The 20,170-nt window shown below is 47.1% G+C and overlaps 1 protein-coding gene across 1 annotated transcript in view; it reads right to left on the bottom strand.

Annotated features, from left to right (window-relative positions):
* LOC126543519 (calpain-A-like) overlaps positions 1-20,170 on the bottom strand; it is a 46,953-nt gene that overhangs the window by 7,356 nt on the left and 19,427 nt on the right. Inside the window, exons 7-13 of the mRNA XM_055062358.2 lie at positions 12,689-12,774; positions 10,376-10,453; positions 9,378-9,553; positions 6,483-6,646; positions 4,861-5,078; positions 2,373-2,415; positions 14-248 (exon numbers count right to left, since the gene is read on the bottom strand). Of these exons, the coding sequence (XP_054918333.2) occupies positions 14-248; positions 2,373-2,415; positions 4,861-5,078; positions 6,483-6,646; positions 9,378-9,553; positions 10,376-10,453; positions 12,689-12,774 (1,000 nt within the window). The remainder of the gene's footprint in view (positions 1-13; positions 249-2,372; positions 2,416-4,860; positions 5,079-6,482; positions 6,647-9,377; positions 9,554-10,375; positions 10,454-12,688; positions 12,775-20,170) is intronic.

The following is a 20,170-nucleotide window of genomic DNA, read 5'->3' as shown; positions in this document are numbered from 1 at the left end:
ATTCTTAACGTACCCTGCTCGGACACGTTCTTGAGCAAAGTTTTAAGTCCGCTGCAGCAGACGGTGCCGTCCTCGGAGGCCACTTCGTTGAAGGCGTCCTTGAGGCTTTGGTCGATCTCCTCTTCGCTATCGTCGCCACCATCTTCGCCGTCGATCATGTCGCCGTCCTTTTCGTCACCGTTGACCTCGTTTCCATCGTCTCCGGTAGTTTCGTCCGGTTGGACTTTGTTGTCATCACTGTTTTTGTCCTGCGGTGAACAAGCAATACATTCTAGCTGATAACGTCTACGGAGAGATGATTCCTGTTGACCCGAAGCTCTCAGCTGACTACGGTTACCCGGGTATAGCCCTAAGCTAGGGTGTACTTTGCCCTTTCGCCGGTGTCGGCTCGAGTTGCTTTATGAAGGTCAAATAACAGCGCGTACGCTGTACGTTCGGCCCTTGTTCTTTACGCGCTGTTACTTGACGATCGTGAATAAGCAACTCGCCCAAATTTCATCTCCAGTGCTTTATAAAACATCGCGGTTTTCTTGTTTTTTCTTTTTTTTTATACATTGGAGCTGTTCGACGCGCTGTTAACATTATCGAGCGCCTTCACCACCTCACAATTTACTTTTCCTTCTGCTCACCTTTCTACACTTTCCCAAACCTTAGTACAAGGACCGCAATAGGGCGCTTAACAAAAAAAAGAAATATGAAAAGAGCAATAAAAACACGAATTCGCTAAGCAAGGAAGGCCGATGCAGCACTGTTTTAGTGTATGCGTTTCTTTCTTCTTTTGCTATATTATTTTCCGAAAGAATCCTCCGATTTTCCCAACTTGGAGTAGGAGAACAATTCTGTTTAATCTTTCCATTCTAGCGTCGCTCAATTTCTTTCTATCGCTTGCGCTCCCCCAGTTCTTGCTGTTTTTTTAGGGCCCATGACGTACAACCAACATCATTGTAAAAGACGCTCCAGGCTGCGTTGGAAAACGTGTTGTTAACTTTCTATGCATTCTACTTTGCTTGCGTCCAGGTGTGGGCGTTTCAACGTGGTATGTGTTTGACGCAGCTAGGATCGCAGGAGGAGGAGGAGAAGGAGGAGGATGGAACTTTATTATTGCAGAAACTGTTGTGCGCTTTATTCCCGGCTGGTTCCCTCTGACAGGGCTCCACTGGCGATCGCGGCTCGCTGGGCCTGGGTGAGGGTCGCCAGTTGGCCTCCCAGGTCCAGTTCGGAGAGTCTCGCCTCCCAAGACCACGTAGTGAGTGTGTGTGCTGTGACTCGTGGTGAAATTGCGTCGCCCGGACGGTCGGTGCATTCGTGTGTTATGAACGCGATTGTTGCTGTGTGGTTGCTACGCCAAGGACATGTCCGGGACGTATATCTATCTGGGGAGATTGCGTGTAGACGAGGCAAGTGTGGGTATGTGTAGGAAGCACGCCTTGTAATGATGCTTCAGCTTCCTTTTGTATCCGTGACTACGCATAAAGCCTTATTCGCAGGTTAGCTGAATGTGAATACGCGCACCTTTACCCAGAAAAAAAAAAAAGGAGACACCACATCGCTCGGTCTACGCCAGGCTCAGCAAAAAGCTCGTCATCTTATCAACTCATCACTGCTCCTGCTTGAGGCGACTTTAAAATTAGGGCACCCACAAATTCCTCCTGACCCCGTTCTTGTAGGTTCTTAGACAATGCCTTTAACTGAAGAAAGAAAAGAAAGGAGTGGGATCATGGGAAATAAGGAGTCGTAGCATCGAATGGTCACATGAATCCTACTGAACCAATTAACATATTAAATACTGTCATTTACATTGGCATTTGTTCGAGGACCTAAGGAGCCATATAGTTTTGCATTGGCTAGGCGACTTAAATATCTGAGAATTTTTTCAACCTTATTTCTTCTTATAATTCTTTCATTTCTTTTCTGTCCGGTATTGTTTTATTTTCCAGTTCCTTTTTTCCTTTGGGCCTTCTGTGCAGTTATCGTAACTGAAATCTAGTTGCATTATGGTGCAAGTGCTTTCTTAATTTCTTTGTAAATTTCAGACATGAAAGACATTTTGAGTGCGTAACACGAGGCAAACGAGCAGGATCGAAAGGCTGAAACTGCGATGACGCGGTGCGGCGTTTTTTCTCGTTTTTTGTCCCCTTTCGTTTTCGCTGTGTTCCACGTTCAAAATGAATGCTAAGCAACTCGCCCAGCTCGGCATCTTGTTTCATTATGAAAAGCACTCCGAACTCACTCTTATCTTCGAGTCTGAGGGGACAGTATTTCACGTATGCCAAACTTTGTACACACTCCAGCCAACGTTGCATCTTCCTATGACTACATCAGTTTCTTGCGGTCGCTTTAATGCGGACGTTCAATGCGACATACATACTGACCTCGTCAGGCTTTGTGATGATGGCAGGCACTTCATCGTACTCTCTGAAAGAGAACATATCGTTCACACGGTTTAACACTGTACACTGTCTATCGCAACAAGGAAGTGTTAGTAAAACACGATGTACGCTCTCTGTCAAAAGCATGCGGGCTACATTGCGTGCGACCGTACGTCAGGCTGTGACTACAGGCTGTTTAAGGAAGCTTCTGCTGCATGCCACAAACTCGGACACATTTGAGACTGAAAATAACACTCGTAGTCACCATCCGGAGCTCTGGAGCGTCAGGAGCGCCACGTTAACCACACCGCACATTCGAACTACATTTGTGAGGAAGAGTCCGAGTAGGCAGAGTACTTTTGACAAATGGTGTACTTTAAATTGTGGCTTTTGCATGAAAGAACAATTTCTTGCATCTGTGAAAAACTGTTGCACGCTTATCCCAGCTTCCTTCCCGCCTTAATGAGCACGGAGTATAAGAAAGCCGTGAGTGTATCACCCCGAATAACGACAAAGAAACGGAAAGAATAAGCATAAAGAAAAATTGTCGACCTTCCGACTTGTAACACGAAGCTACAAAAGAAACACATACTGCTTTCTCAGAAATAAAGCACCGCAGTTGAAGGGTTCGTCGTGACTTTCCGCTTCCCCAGAACTGATTTGCCGGTCTACAAAATTTAAAAATGGTGTTTTCGGCTTTCTTATTCTTGTTTTTTGTTCGTGAGCCTTTACGGCATCGCTTCAATGACCGTTTCTCTTCAGTTTCTTTTCCTTTGTTTCTTTTATAGGCAATAGTTTATTGAGGCATTCATGGAACGGTAAGGCTGGTGTGCGAAACACGGACAAAGGAGGAGCAGTGCACCTAATGCACCGTGCTGCATAGCTGCACCTTGTCACTGGAGATGCACAGATGAACGTATTTCGGGTCACCGTGTTGTGCAAGATTGCGTAAATGTTTCTGCTCTCGCCTATGCGCCTCTTTCAACTCAAATCTTTTCTGTGCTTGTAACTGTGAAACTGACACTCTATAGCATCTTTTGCGGGGCATTCTGATGCGAAATCATAAAATGGCCCATTGATGGACAAAGCAGGCGTCTCTTGCAACTAAAGGGCACCCAAATTCCCCATTGGCTGCGACGCTACGTCACGAGTGCGCCTCGACGAAACAGAGCGGGCGAAACGGCACACGTGCTGCTTTAGCGCTCCAGGCATTGCGTGAGGCGAGAGGGCATCGCCAGACGCCACGTCAACACCGCGCTACGACGGAGCAGATAGGCGACGCGACGACGCGGGGCGACACGGGTTGTCGTCGGCGAGGCAGTCGCGTGACACGCGCGTGCGGTTGCCGCCGTATCGCTCTCTGAAGCTGGCTCGCTATCCGTATCTCTCACTCACTCTCACTCCCGCTAGGCTTAGCTGCTGCGCGCGCCTGCCGGCCGCCCGGCCTTGGTGGCCGCTGCTGCTTCCTCGGTCTCTCGTCGCGCAGGACGTCGGTGGCATGCGGCGTTGGCCCCGCAGACTACTGCTGCTTGCTGCCTCGGGCAGCACCATACCGCTACGGTACATTACTCGCAGCAAAAAACTCGGACCCCTCAGCGGCGTTCAATTGGACATCAATACTTTCGCATTCACGACTGATAAGTGCTTAGGCGTCCTCGGACATTTTTTTTATCATTTCTCTCTCCCTTCTTTCTATTGCCATTTTCTCTTCCTCCAGCGTAAGGCAGCCAACCGGACTCCTGGCTGGTTAAAATCCCCGCATTCTTTCTTATTTCTCACTCACTCATTTATATCATTTCTCATTTTCTGTTTTCCTCATGAAAAGATGAAAAATTGATACGCATACCAAATACCATTGGCATTTGCCTACATCAGGTGCCTCCAGCACATACCGTGAAAGAGGTGCCTTTGCCGTGTTAGATGCTGACATTTTCCGTTATAAAATACTATATACTAAAATAAAACGGATAAGATCGCCATTGTTTCCTCCGTACAACGTAGGGGAGGACACAGCCTGCTTAATCTGAGCTTGCAGGCTGCACATATTAGAAGGAACAGCTCTAACGTCAGCACTGAATATTAATCAAAGACAAGTCACTCCTTTAGCTGCGACACGGACTTGGCTCATGGACTAACACTGCCTGTGCATTATCTCGCGCAAAGAAAACACTTTTAAACTTCTTCAGAGACACTGGCCTCAATGAGAAACCTCACTTTGTTGAATGTGTTGGTATGTTATGTGTAGGCTGTCTACCGGTGATGCATACTGCGCATATTATATTTTTCATCATACCCATCAGGAGTAGCGTGCTATAGAGACGCCGCCACGTTAACCTTTCCGGAATTCATTATAGATCCGCCCTTCTCTCTTCTATCTCTCGTCTGTATTGGTGTTTCGGTTCTGCGGGCCTACTCCAACACCGTATCGCATTTGATAGAATATATATATTGCAAATATATAAACAGTAAAAAAAAATGTGCAACTGCTGACCTGCACCGGCACTTCTTTTCGGTGTAGATCCTGAGAAGAAAGTCTCCCGCCTGGTCGGCTTCCGCGGTCCACGGGATGACGCAGAAGGTGCCCGGCAGCAGCCGGAACCGGCACGTGTTTTCGCGGGTTGCGCTAATCCACTGGCTATGTCCAACTTGTCGGTAATCTGCCAGATACTCGTAAGTCAAGGGTGCCGGGCAGTTGTCAGGGTCTTCGACCTGAGGTGTGACGCGACGAGGCCGAGGAACTGAGACACCTATAAACTTCATTCCAGCGACGCTAAGAAAACGACCACCGACTGCATGGTTATTCAAACCCGTTTCGTTATACATTTCGCTGAGGCAAATGAAAGTTCCAGTATTTCATTGCTACAACCTCTTTCTTTCTTTCACTTGAATTACCAACTGTCATTATGAGGGCACGACAATAAGAAGAAAAAGAAAAGCCCACAGGCCCGTTTCACGCAGGCGCTGCAAAAATAACGAATGAATGGTGTTGTCGATAAGCCATCGGTTACAGTCTTCATGTTAGTCAGCTCGTGACCTAACACCACTGAAAAGTCCTTGTATGGCTCAAATGCGGCACAAGGGCAAGCCGCTAAAGCATAAATATGCATTAGTGGACCGTATCCTCGCGTGTCTTGAACTTTGTGCGCACCATATTGGCATGCGAGAAGGCTGTTGACCTTAGAAAGAAGGAATGTACAGCCATGGTGGGCACAAGAATATACACAGGGACCAGGGCAGGGGTGATAAAGCTGGTTTCCTTCTCTGCATGCAAATGTAACCTAATATTGAGACCTGCAGTTAAGCTTGGTGTTTCGAAATGTCCAGTTCACTCGTCTATTTCTGTGTACGCATGTTAATTACTAAGAAATATAGTTTTTTTTTCATTCTGTGGTCCATATAATTTTGCTCACGGGGGTACGTAAAGTATGCAGTGCACTCCAAGCACTCGTATGGTACGTGCACCAAGCAATACTCACAATAATTACTCAACGTGAATTCAATGCACTCATAATGACTGTATTACTCATTAAGAACACAAAATAATAAGGACTGATGAGGAATGCGAAGGTTGTGGGATCGTTCCCCACGGGCGACAAGTTGTTTTTCATCTACTTTAATTTCCCTTAATTTATAGTTTCTTTATTTCATTTATTAAGCACAAGTAATTTCCCCTATGTTGTCCATGGTGTCAGTGCTTGTTGGCTTCTTATGATAGGACTAATAAAAATCGGGCCCCTCGGTTAACCCCCTTTGTTCTCGTTTAAAATAAGGAGGAGAAATTTTTGGGCGGCTCATCTGATTTAAGTGCGTTAGTTTCTTCTCTCTCTCTCTCTCTATATATATATATATATATATATATATATATATATATTATAAAGGATGCTCCAGTCTTGCAGATGCAGAGCAGGATGCGCGTTGGCGAACTAACTTGCAACCCACTTCCGTGACCCTATTTGCGCGAGTCGCTGTGCAACAGCGCCGCTGATGTGGCTAACCGCACTCGCTGCAGCGTAACAACGCTCTCGTATCGAGGTCGTGCGGGATTTCGACAAGCGATTTGTGTCGACAGGAGCGCCGACCGGTGCGTGTGCAGAAGCGCGTGTGGAAAGCTACCTCGTAGACACTGAAGGCGATGTTCAGCCACATCTCGTCGTGGACCTGGAAGACGCGACGGTTCTTCTGCATCAGCGCCACGATGACGGTGCACTCTCCGTCTTCGTCCTCGTCGTCCGGCTCGTGAAGGGTGACCATGTACTGTGGATTGGTGGCGAACTTCTCTGCGGGTCGCAAGAAGATTGACTGAATTTAGTATTGGATGTGGACGGAAATGTCGGCAACTGCCTTGTCGCCGCGGCTTCCCCGCAAAGATAAAAAAAAATTTCTAATGATTAAAAGGCCAACTGCAACGAAATTTCATTTTGGCCGAATCGGAGTAGTCTATGCTATATATTAAAGGTATCTTGACGAAGCTGCCCGGGCAGGACATTGTATAATTTTCTTATTAGCAGCCTTAAAGTAGCACTTAAGTAGACGACTCGTGCGCAAGTTGCGTAGCGGATATGACGTAAGTGTGAGGCCCGTCGCCTCCGAGATCTTTCAGCGCGGCGCGGTCAGCCGCGGGCGCGGCCTAATATCGGAGATTATGTTGAGGAACCGCACGATCTCGGTCATGCGCCATAACTTCGCACGGAGACTGTTCCACGTCTTCACTTTTTGAAACTAGGCTTTATTACGTGGTCCAAAGCTTCGTTGGAGTTGGCCTTTAAGGGATGGTAACATGAAGTGATATGAGAGCACTCCGGCATTAAAGCGGTTTTCGATAAGCTGATTAGCTTAGACTAAATGTTTGCGCTATAGTGACATCCTTGAGGTGTTGCATTTCGAACACTGTTCTCTCAAACATTCGACGGGAAGAATTGGCGGAGTTTTTAAAAGTGTGGAAGTGTTTATGATAGTAGTTTTCAGTTCTGCCCGAATCCAAGCTCTGGTATAGAGAAACCGTTGGTCCTGGCACCATTACCTTACGCGTCGTAGTTAACGCGTTTTTAGAACCAGTCGCCAAGCAATACTTAAAGAAAATGGCGCTTCTCGAACAAACCAATAATAGTGCGCATTGTTACTTTGATAATTTCTTTGTAATGTCCCTGTTTTGTTTTCACTGCTATGTGATAATGTCGCTGTGTGTGCATCAACAAAAAGAAATACATATGTAACTGTACCAGCTGCTCAAAAGATACAAATAGCCAGCGCCGTACTTGTGCGTCAACATATACCTTCTACCATGCCAGTAAACGGAAATGCCGAGTTTATATGGTTTAAGTTTTCGAGAACATTATTTAAAGATCAACAGGTCTGAACATTAACTATATTTAGTAGCACTATAGTCGGTAACGACCTAAATGCAAGTGTTAATACTGTCCAACTCGGAGACTATTTGCAATGATGCGCCAGCTAATTACGCTCGCTAATTTTGTATGATGCCACTGCGGAGACGAATTCCTTTCGATGTCGGCGTCCATTGGGAACCAGGTTTTGTACCGTGGAGGAACAGAGCGCAAGTGCACTTCTGTGGGCAGAGCTTGTAGTAGCTTCTTAGGCTGTCACTGGGTGTAGAGATACACACACCTACCCAACTTCGTTAACGTTGGAGGTAATTGAGAGTAAGTGTACATAAGTGAGGTGGCCCCGATTCCACAGCAAACAAGTTAACGTTGGGAGTGATGTTTGCTGAGTACAAGCGCAGTACGTAAAGGTACGGTAGGACAGAACGGTCGAGTTCAACGATAGTAATTCGCCTGTTAATCAATAAATAATTCAACGTAAATAATTAGCCTTTCGTATATAATATAACTAGCCTAGCAACTGATTCCAATGTTGTTGCAGCACTGCTATGGGCGGAGGCGTGCTCTCAACACTGCGATTACTCCCATTCCTACCATTACTCTAGCATAGCACTCCTAACTTTACTCTAAAGTCACAAAGCATTGTGTACCACATCCTCAGCAGTTGTAGTGGTATCTTTCAAGAGCTTCGCTGGACACCGACTGTCGCAGGGCCAGGATGGGGAGTTCTTTTTGCACTCCAGTGCAGAGAAGAGACGACAGTAAGTCTTGCACACGCTGTATTTTTTTGACTTTGACTATTACTCCGAAATGTGCGTGCAGTCATAAAAAATGCGCATGCATGAACGAGGCCCGTCCGGAGCTGCCCACTGCTTGAAATGGCTCCGTCTAAGATTGCGCATAGAGTCGTAATGGTCCAAATGACCGTTGAATGCCTTTAACGTACATTCCTACTATGCGAAGCCACATTTGTAGGAACGTGGTAGAGTGTATAAGCGCGACTGAAGGAGGACGTAGAAAAAAACAGATACACAGACACAGTGCTGTGTCTGTATATCTGTTTCTTTCTACGTCCTCGTTCTGTCGCGCTTATACACTCTACCATGGATTCTAACCAACTAGCCCGCCAACGTGTTTTAACCAAGTTCATTTGTAGAAACGTACAAGAATCGAACTGCAGATAACGACCAGTGGGCCTATATAAACGGGAAAATATGCCGAACAAAAATGTAATGCAAGAACCACTAGCAAAGGCGTACTTCAGATCTCTTCAGCGACTGCCAGGAAATGCGTCGAATATTTAAATTATCAATGTTATTCCCGCACCATTTGGAACGAGGACTGGGAAACGGCAGAACCAAGCGCTCGTGTCTGTCGTTCCCCAGTCCTCGTTCCAAGCGGTGGGCGAATAACATTGATCATGAATTGTAAGCGACTAGCCCAGAGCAGTACACTTCTAAGAATATTTAAAGTCTGCTTGCTCTGCTGCATCAAAAGGACGAGTGTCCGCGGCGGTTGTTCGGTTAACAGTGCCGCCAGGTCACTGGCCTGATGAGTTACCGACCGCCTTTCAAGTGAACGCAGGCACATTGCAGTTTGTTAAAAAAGAAGCTTTCTCGATATTTCTTGGCCAGTTAAAGAGTCGTTTAAGGTTTTCCCAGCGCACCCGAGTTGTCGCTGGCGCCACCGGCACTCGTCCCGGGCACCCAGGAGCCCTCGAACTTCGCAACCTCCCACTGCTTCTCCGAAGCGGATTCCTTGAGTTCACCCGTCGTGGAACCGGGATCCAGGTGGCAAAAGTCAAGCATCTGGAAGTACTTGACGAAGTCCTCTTCCGAAATCCTGCGCGCATGTCACGATGAATACATAATTGTGAACAGGTTGGTTTCTTTTATTTTCTTTTTTATGATTCGCGTGATCTGCGGTACGTATGTTAATCAATAGTGGCTCAATGGCTGTGATTTTCTAGTGCTGAGCATGAGATTCGCGAGTTGGATTACAGAATGCGACCGCCGCATTCCGGTAGAGACTAAATGCAGGAACGCCCCCTGAGTTTCACTTAAGACGCACGTTAAAGAAGCCACTTCCTCTCACGGGTCAGCAATAATCCGGAGCCTTCAGTTACAGCATCTTTCATAACCTACACTGCAGTTTTGGGTCGCGAAACATCGTGGTTTATTACCGGAGATTGACTCATGCATGAGATAAGACTAGAGCAAATTAGACTCACGTTGATCGAATTTAAATTTTGGGCTTTTAGAGCAGCTGTGAGGCTAACCACTCGTACCAGCCGTTCTTACTGAGACGAAAAAGGTTACAGCTATTACCCTAAAGTGATGCCACGCCAACTTTCCACAAAGGTAAAGACATACTTTCCAGTCAGCTGAAGAAAAAAAAAAAAAGAAAAACAAGGGACAGCTGGGCGGAGAACGGGTGAGGCAGGTTTTGTCATATTTTTTTTTTTTTGTTTTTCATAGTACTCAGTGTAGCGTGAGACTCGTGGACACCGGGGCAAAACAGCGTGCATGGATGCCCTTAGCGCATCACCGAGCGCCCTCTTGCTTTCTTTGCACTCACTACTCTGCACGTTCTTTCCAGGAAAGAGAGAGAGAAAGAAACCTGGACACTTTTCAAGCCCTAATCTTACCGAACCTGAGAACTCACCAGAACTCTCCGTCGTCTTCGACCACGAGTCCAAGCTCCTGTCGCTCTTCGTCGCTAACCTTGGCCCACTCTTCTGATCTGTAAGCCGAGATATTATGTCATGGTAAGTAACATGCGGTCACGTTTAAGGGCAAGTATACAAGTAGAGAAATAAGAATGCTCCTGCGTGAAATATTCTGAAATATTGCTTGAAAAAACGCAAAATCCGTAAGCTAAAAACGAATACAACACACGCAAGAGCTGTGGAGGTAGTAGTGGTAGTGGCAGTGGTGTTTTAGCAGCCGGGTTAGCCTGTCATGCTTGGCCAGCAGTTGTTCCGCCTGAGCTTCTCACGCGTTGATAACAAGAGTGCGTCACCAAATACTGACCGGCTCCGTGTCTCGAATTACCCCGGATCGGAGACGAACAAACTAACAGCAAAGTTGTGTGTGCGCGTCTATCTCGTTGATAAGTAGTGCGTCAGTATGCGACAATTGAATCATTCAGTCACTGGGTGTGCGATAACGTGAAGTGGACGTTTTTTTTACGATGGAGGCACTTGAGCAGGTCAGCCTTCCAGTCCGACGAGAACAGCAATAAGCTGCTCACGGTGTAATGGCGACAGCTTTGTGTGTCATTCTATAAGGAGAACACTGCGGCAGCGAAGACAGCGCTTGTATCATCATTATTTTTCGTTTCTACTATGTAACGGGTCGTTCAAACAAAATACTCGTGAGCTGCACCTGAGTCGCCTGAGGAGAGATTCCAAAGATTGCTCCCTCATTTGCCTTAATTTGATTTTCTTCCTTACTGTGTAGAAATACCAACATAAAGCTACTAACCTTGCCGAGTAAAAACTATGGTGTGCGGCTACTCGAAAATTTCTAAACACGAATGAAATTGAATTATGGGGTTTTACGTGCCAAAACCACTTTCTGATTATGAGGCACGCCGTAGTGGAGGGCTCCGGAAATTTCGACCACGTGGGGTTGTTTAACGTGAACCTAAATCTAAGTACACTGGTGTTTTCGCATTTCGCCCCCATCGAAATGCAGCCGCCGTGGCCAGGATTCGATCCCTCGACCTCGTGCTCAGCAGCCCAACACCATAGCCACTGAACAACCACGGCGGGTGTAAAAACGAACCGAGTATTTCCTTATTCGATTAGGTCTTCGAATCGAATAGTCACTCTTCGTAGCCACCAATTATTTTCTGTTAGTTTTTCGAATATTTAAAATCGCCAACGGTGCGTGATCAAGCGCAAAATTGCAGAACATGTGCGACAAATTTAGTCCAGGTGGTCATAGCAGGCAGAAAACACGAGAAGTTACGTTGTGGAGCCCGTTACGTCACGCTAGGAGCCGGACGTTTCCGGCTAATCCACCGTCATGCGCCCCACCAATGAGTCCTTCTTAGTATGCGAAAAGAAAACTGCTTATTTGGGGCTACATTTGTGCTTTTAATTAACAGCACTTCACACCTACAACCTAACGACAGAAACTTCCTAATGTTGTGGATACGAGTATACTGGGATGTTGAGACCATTTTATATTAATGGTGCATTAAGGCTACTCCTTATTCGAAAATTATACAAAAGGTATTCGATATTCGATTCGGCTTCGAAAACTGCTATTCACACGCCCCTAGTAAAAGCCAACAGCGAGTAAACTGTGGAGTTATCCAGAGGCAAATTAAGTATTTAAGCTCAGATTTCTTCAGTAGCATTCACTGTTTTGGCGCACGGAAGCAGACCGTGCACGCTCGACTTTCAATGACATATACATGGAATTCGATGACAAATACGCTTAAGACTTTCAATATATATAGTCTCAACCAGAGGCAACTCGCGCAGCTTTCATATCCGCACTTAACCGCTACTTTTCGAGTAACACTCTAGAGGGACACAACTATGCTAAGGCTCTCATTGCAGCTTGACGAAGACTATCGTTTGCACCGTACGGAAGCGTGTACAAGGCAAGCACAATTTTTGTGATAATAAAAAAAGGAAGATAACGTGCGCGTATGAACATAAAAGTATAACAACGTAATTTTCTGCAACAAAAGCACGCATAAGTGCTAAACAAAGATGTCCGTCCGTGCGTCTCGCCAAAACTACTGCCTATTTACAAAGCACAAAAAGATACAACGACACGCAGCAGAACACTATGCAATAAAATTTCGAAGATACTGTACACTATATTGTGGGGGATTCAGTATATATTGCTGCTTACCATTTAAAAGTAATATTGTAATACCTGAACGCACTTCACGTTTAGTTATACCTCTCAGATTAAAAGGGACAAAAAAGTTGCCTTTAGCAAAGTGAATGCGTACCTGTCAGACCAAGCGCCACTCCATTCTCCGCTTCCCCACGGGTTTCTGATTCGAATGAGTTGCTCCTGCCCACCCTCCACCGGCACCTAAGAAAAATATTGACGGACGGATTCATTGAGGGTAGACTGATTGATTAATTAATTCGTGGTGCGGGAGAACACGCCCAAAATTACGAGATGGATACAAAGAAGATATAAACTGCACAAGCGCTGACTGTTAGTCAGCGCTTGTTTTTTCTGCCAAATGACAAAGATAAACATCAAGGAAAGAACTGCGCATACGCCAATGAGTGCTAATAAAATGAGTGTTTTGACACGTGCAGACACCTTTTAAACGCAGACACGGTCTCCTTCAACGCGGCTCGGCCAAACGCACATGAAAATACATCCAAAAGCTTGTTCTTCCTGCCCGTAAGTGTATCGAGACGTATTTGGGCAACTTGCCTTCTACTAAAAGTTACTGAATATTTATTTCCACGTTAAGAACTTTGATCGCCCTTGAACGCAACGTAACCGTTTATTTTTTTAATTATCTTTTTTTTTTCTTTTACCGGTAAACAATTAGATTGGGCCGAGCAGATGCAAAGAAAAGCAATGACGTCACAGGGAACTGGTGCATGAATCTCAGGTATCGTCGCCACTCATGTTTATTTTTTTGCTTCCTTCGGCGACCTACATCAATCCACCACTAACGATGAGATCGGCCTGTTCACAATTTCTGAGGTTCAATGCAGGTGACGCCCTAAGTTTACTTGTATATGTTTCTTTAGCGTCCCTGTAACCCTCGAAGCCGTGAATGCATTGTTGCTCACGGCTCTCTGAAGAGCAAGCGATGCTAATGCTAAGGTAAAGCTAGATGCTGGATAAGTTTATCACTCGGAGGGTTGTTACTGCGAATGCTGTGAAAACAATAGGCGCGTTTTATCTTGACGTTACTGCTGTTATCTTGCCTCCAAACAAGGCATGGCATTGCAAGAACTTTATTTTAGTCCAGAGAAACTAGGATCCGAGGGCACAAGCCCCCAGGCTAAGTCGGTGGCTCCGCCCACGTAGGCACGGGTGGGCCAAAGGCTTTCCCGATGTTGTGAGCTCTCCGGACGGCCAGGAGTTGATCTTGGAGGACTTCGCTGGATATGCGCCGATTCCAGTCCTCCTCACTGTTGAGATCCGAAGCCCTTTGGTTGGGGCACAGCCAGAACGTATGATCAAATAGACACGGAGTGTGTCCACAACTTTTACATTCCGCGGGAAAATCCTGGTCAATTTTGTTAAGCACAAAAGGTGTGGGATAAGATTTAGTTTGAATCATTCTTAATGTGACTACCTGAGCTCGGCTGAGCTTTTAATGGGGGGGAGGAAAAAACCTCCTGCCGTCCCTATATTGTGAGTTGATCTCGTGAAAAGTAGTAAGTGGGTCTTTGTAGGAGCCGCAGTTATCCTGGAGCAGTTCCCGATCTGATGCGCGGCATGCGAGATCTCGCACTGCAGAGTGAGCTTGCTCGTTAGGATTGCAGCCATTGGGGCTGACCGAGTGGCCCTGATGAGCTGGAAACCAGACTAGGTGTGAGCTATCCAGTTGGTCGTAATTATGAGCATTAACACTATGTATAAGTAACTTGTGTGCTTCCATTGAGACGAAGCCGGCTGAGTAATTCCTAATAGCTGTACGGGAATCGGAGAAAATCGTGGAGCCTCTCCTCATTGTAATTGCAAGTGCTATGCTTGCTTCTTCAGCGGCATGAATGGAGCTCGTTCTTAGTGACGCCGCGCTTATTAATTTACCGCTCTCATTGACCACGGCAATAGCGTAGCGGTTGCCCGATCCATAACTAGTTGCATCGACAAAAAGAGCTGAGCTGTGTTGTTGTTGCAGTTTACCCAGAATGCATTTGGCCCTGGCGTCCCTTCTGCCCTTGTTGGGGACAGGATGAATATTTCTAGGTATGGGGTCTACAACTAATTGTACAACTAATTGCTCATCTATAGCGTTATGAAGTCCTAACTTGTTGAGGAGTTTCGTACTCGTTCCGTGCGGCAGTCCCAGAGCCCTTTTGAGTCCGGAGCGTGTAAGTGCGTTTAGCTTAGCCTTCTCTCCTTTCCCCCAGTTCAGGTATGATGTAATGTACGTCACATGACTGATGAAAAAAGCATGATATGCTCTGATGAGATTGTCCTCCTTGAGGCCTGCATTTCGATTTGAGACCCTGCCCAGGAGCTTTAAAGTACTGTTGGCCTGACCTGAAAGACGGTTCAGGGCCGTAGCATTACAGCTCCTTGCGTCGATGAGAAGACAGAGAATTTTAATTTTCTCTACTCTGGGTATGACCTGTCCTGTGTCGTCTGTGATTTTAATTGGCAGAGTTTCTAAAGGCGCAAGGTTTCTAACACCTTGTCTGCCCTGTCTAAAGAGCAGCAGCTCACATTTACTAGGTGATAGCCTGAGTCTGGTGCCCTTAAGGAAGGATTCTGTGGTGTCTACCGTTGCCTGTAGTGTCTGCTCTAGTGCTGCGAGTGACCCCCTTGGGACCCACACTGTGATATCGTCAGCGTATATGACGTGCCCCAAGCTCGGGATTTTGGACAATTCCTCGGAAAGCCTGTGCATGGCAATGTTAAAGAGGAGTGGGGACAATACTGAACCTTGTGGTGTGCCGTTGTTGCCTAAATTGTATGGACCGCCTGTGACTATCCCGAGTTTGACCCGAGCTTTCCGATTAGCTAGAAAGGACCTCACATAATTATAAAAATTGCTTCCCAGGTTCAAGGTTGAGATTTCATGTAGGATATGTTTATGTGCAACCGTATCAAATGCTTTGATAAGGTCCAGACCCAGGAGGCCCTTTACGTCCCTGCTAGGGTCGTCAATAATAGCCCGTTTGATCATGAGCATGGCGTCCTGTGTGGATAATGCCTTCCGAAAGCCTATGAGATTGTGCCTGAAAAGCTCCTGGTTTTCTATGTGTTCTATTATCCTGTTATGAATAGCATGTTCGGCTACTTTGCCAATACAGGATGTAAGTGATATGGGCCTGAGGTTCTCCTTTGTTAGTAGTGTGCGGGGTTTCGTTATAAACGTCACCTTGGCCTCCTTCCATTCCGGTGGGACGGTGCCGGATCTCCAGTGACTATTAATTTTGACCGTGATTATGTCTATGGCATCATCGTCCAGGTTTCGCAAAAGTTTATTTGTGATGCCGTTCGGACCCGGACCAGATCTCCCATTTAAATTAAAGAGTACATGCCTTATCTCAGCTGCAGTGAAGTCACTGTCCAAGTCCGGTTGCGATATTCCAGAGTAAGGTTCGCTTATTTCTTCTTCGTTTTCATATTCATTTTTAAGTGGCAGGTACATGTGTGCGAGGTCGTTTGCGACCTCTCTTGCTGTCCGCCCTATAGTTATCTGTTTATTGACGAATCTGTTTATGGCGAGGTTTGTAGTACCTCTGGAGAGCTTCTCATTAAGTAGGCTCTTCAATAGATTCCATTTGCCTCCTCTGCGCAATCTGCCGTCTGTTTCTGAGCAAGTTTCGTCCCATCGTTGACGTGAAAGTTGAGCCGCGTATTTTTCGATATCACGATTAACTTGGGCGATCTTGGCTCTAAGTCTTCTATTAAGTCTGTGACTCTTCCATCTGGTTAGAAGGGAATTTTTCGCTTCCAGCATGTAAGCTAGCTTGGAGTCCATTTTTGGGACTTCGATTTCTGTTGAGACTGCTTTAGTAGCTTTCTTAATCGTTGCCTTTAGTTGATCTAAAAGCTCCTCATAAGATTCGTCATCTATGCTGGTTTCCTTACGCAATTTACGAAATAGATCCCAGTCCACGTACTCATATTTCCTTAGTGGTGGTGGTTGCGTCTGTAAGATGACTTCAATTATGTAATGATCACTTCCTAAATTCTCCTGCAGATTGTCCCATGAGCCTTCAATTCCCCGAAGGAATGTTAGATCCGGGGTTGTATCTCTGGTAGTGGAGGTACCAGTTCTCGTGGGGAAGTTAGCATCTGTAATAAGAGCAAATTTTAATTCACTTGCCGTGGTTGCTAAATTAGTACCCTTGACGCTCTGATGGCCATAGCCCCATTCTTTGTTGGGAGCGCTGAAGACCCCAGCCACTACGAGTGGGGCTGTATCTGCCTTACTGGAAATGCGGCCCAAGAGGGTCTTAAAATCTCTTTTCCTATCTTGCAGAGAGCTATAAACGTTAGCTATACACACGTTAGCTGCTTTTTTGTTCTTCAGGATGAGTTCGATCATTTGTGCTTCTAGACCAACCTTGTACTTGGGAAGCTCGTGAGTTTCATAGGAGGTACCCTTTCGAACCAAAGTCGCTATTCCCCGACCCCCTGGAATGGTCAAGGTTTCGGAGTTGTAACCCGGTAGAGAGATATCCTCCTTAGCTAGTGTTTCCTGTAAGAGAATAACGTGCGGCTTAACTTTGGCCGATATAATGAGCTGCTGCAGGGGAGCCTTGCGCCTTCGGAAACTCGCACAATTCCACTGCCATATTTTAATGTTATTGTTGTCGTTTGAAGCCATTATGATAACATTGTTTGACTACCCGAACCCTTAGAGTCCGCCCTCGGGCTACCATTTGTGCCTCCGTGGACTGCCGATGCAGCCGCTGCGCTTGCCTTTGCCTTAACTTTGGGCCTTCCTAGTTGACCCACTCGAGCATCTAGATTAGTGATGAGCTCCATGATTTTCACCAGAGTCCTTTCTATTGTTGCTAACCTTGCAGCTATTCTGACTTTTTTTGTGTTTGGGGGGTGCCTCACTCTCTCCCATCTCTTCTTCCTCAGAGGTTTCTAAATCTTCCTCCTCTGTTTCGCTAATGAGAGCAGGGTGAGGGGCTTTACGTTTAGGTTTGCCGGCCAACGGTTTTGGAGCCGTTATCTCCATCTGACTACGGGGTGTTTCGGACCCTTCTTTAAAGGATTTGAAAGCCTCCCTGAGCTCAGACAGTTCTTGCCTTATTTTCCGATTTTCTGATTCTAATGCCAATATTCGGGGATTTGACTCACGTTCCGGCTGTGCCCTACCATTAGTACTCCTAGATCTTGCCCTTGTCGGTTGTCCTGGTTTCCCAAGGGCTCCGTTCTCGACTCGATCGACCCAGGTTGCTCTTGGGGTCGACTGTGAACGGGACCTCGATCTTGCCCCAGGTCCTCGGGGTTGCGGGTCGACACCAGAAGATTCTCCAGAGCTGGGTTGTCCTATGGATCGAGAACGCCCCCTGGAGCGGGAGCGCCCTCGTGAGCTGCAGCGTCCTCTCGTGCGAGAGCGCAAGTTGGCGTCATTTTCTTGCATGACCCCTTTGCGCTGGGAATTGTCGCTGTTGTCTTCAATGTCGTCGACCACCTGTGTATAGCGTGCTTGCTGTCGCTGGCGCCTTCGACGCCTTTGCCTCACAATATAAGGCATCTGGAATCTTCGACTGCATTTTCGGTCCACAGTTGGGTGTGCGCCACCGCAAATATCCCAAGTGCGCCACCGCAAATAGCGCACTTGGGATCACAATGATGATCTTCAGGTGGGGAAGCGATTCTACAGCCCCTACACTTTCTAACACTTGCCGGATTGGGACACACGTCGGATCTATGTCCGATTTCACCACAGCCGTAGCACACATCTATTTGTCGTCGGTAGAGATTACAGGGCATGAGTACGTTACCACAAATAACGTGGTTTGGTACTCTTTGTCCTTCAAAAGGTACCACCACCGTTGTAGTTTGCTTGATCCGACGTACCTCGACGAGGCCCGGATTTCGGTGATTGACGAAAACGGCTTTCAGTTCCGCGTCGCTAATGTCCAGGTCGATACCGCGAACAACACCCTTGCATGTATCTTCTCCTGCTGCGGTGTAGGCCGCCACTTCGAAGGGTCCATCCCTCGTTTGGATCTTGCGTACCTTGGCGTAAGCTCTCGCGTTTTCTTCCCGCGGAGTCGATACCACCAAAATGTTTTGACAGCCGTTCGGACAGTACGTGTCCGCTAAGGCTGCCGCCATGGCCAGCGCTCTGGAGAGATGTACCAGGCTGAACTTTTTAACGTCGAGGCCGCCACGGGGGCGGACAACTATCTTGATGTGATCCCTCGGTAGCATCGGGATCCTAGAGGCGGTAGCGACGCGCTTAAGCACGTTCTGCGAGGAGGCCGTGCGGCGACTACCTTTCCCGCCATGGTTGGTATCCTTTATAGCCACGGATTTCCCGCCAGCAGCTAATGCCCGTCTCCTTCGGCGAGTGATGGCTGTCATCCATCCGAAATCGTCCTCCGAGGTGATCTCCATGCCTTCAACAGCTAAGCCGGAGGCCATGCCTACACTCCGTCGTGTGCGTGAGGCCTAGGCCTACAGCGCGAGTTAGGGGCTGGCACCTTTTCTACGTGCCACGCAGAAAACAGTTTGCAAAGAGGTGAAAAATGGACCCACCGGCAAAAAATAGGCATCCACGTAAACCTTGTGATACGAAGCGTATATCGACACCAGGTTCTCAGGGGTGGCACAAAAATGCGGCGCAAGAACATTGATCGAAGCGGGAGCCGTTGTTTGCACGACCGCACTAGTCGGCTTCTTCTTGTTCCTCCTGCCTCCAAACAGGCTTCTTTTTTATTCCACTGGGAGCCACGACCAATGCCCCCTCATGTTACTCAGACTTTAACAAACTAAAAAAGAAAGCAGGTATACAGAGGAGAGAAGTTGAGTACATATTTAGAATAATTAACATATACCTTGTGTAAACACTCTTGTGAAAAGGCGTTTGAAAGAACAACTGCAGAGATAACGAAAAGTTTTCGTGAAAATGTGGAGAAGACGACGAAGTGTCTTCTTGACAGAACGCTTGTTTCTGTGCTCTCTGCATTTTTGGTGAACTCTTTGCCTTTCGGGGTGCCTTACCTCCCCGTCTTGCGACCATGGACGCGGAGCATGCCACAGGCCCTCCTGGCCAGAAGTCATCACGGCTGTCAACCGCAAGGAAGCGAGTTGGCTCCCCCAGCGACACCGAGGACACCGAGCTGTACTCTATGTCGGAAGACGACTCATCCGACGACGGCTTCATACCCGTCCGGAGTAAGAGGGCGAAGAGAAAGATCGCCAACACAGCGCCGTCACCTCCTGCGAGCACTACGACTATGAAGTCAAGGCCTGCGCGCTGGCCACACGTCATCATCTTTATGCCGGAAGAACCGTCAAGCAACCTACGGTTGCTGAACAGGCAAGCCCTATCCATTTTTCTGGAACGTGCGGTGCCGGATCAAATTAAAGACATCAGAATAAACCCACGCAAGAATATACTCGCCATAGACGTGTACAACGCGAGTGCGCTTGGAACACTTCAAGAAATCACGGAGCTTGGCGGAATCAAAATGCGCCCCTTCATCCCGATCGACGACACATCGATAGCCGGTGTAATTTACGACATTGACATTGCCATTCCCAATGAAGATTTACCTAGCCTCATCAAGCCGGCAAACGAGGGCAC

The sequence above is a fragment of the Dermacentor andersoni genome, chromosome 3, assembly GCF_023375885.2.
Source record: "Dermacentor andersoni chromosome 3, qqDerAnde1_hic_scaffold, whole genome shotgun sequence".
Taxonomy (NCBI): domain Eukaryota; kingdom Metazoa; phylum Arthropoda; class Arachnida; order Ixodida; family Ixodidae; genus Dermacentor; species Dermacentor andersoni.
The sequence above is the reverse complement of the archived record's forward strand: the minus strand, read 5'-3'. Positions and strand labels throughout refer to the sequence as shown.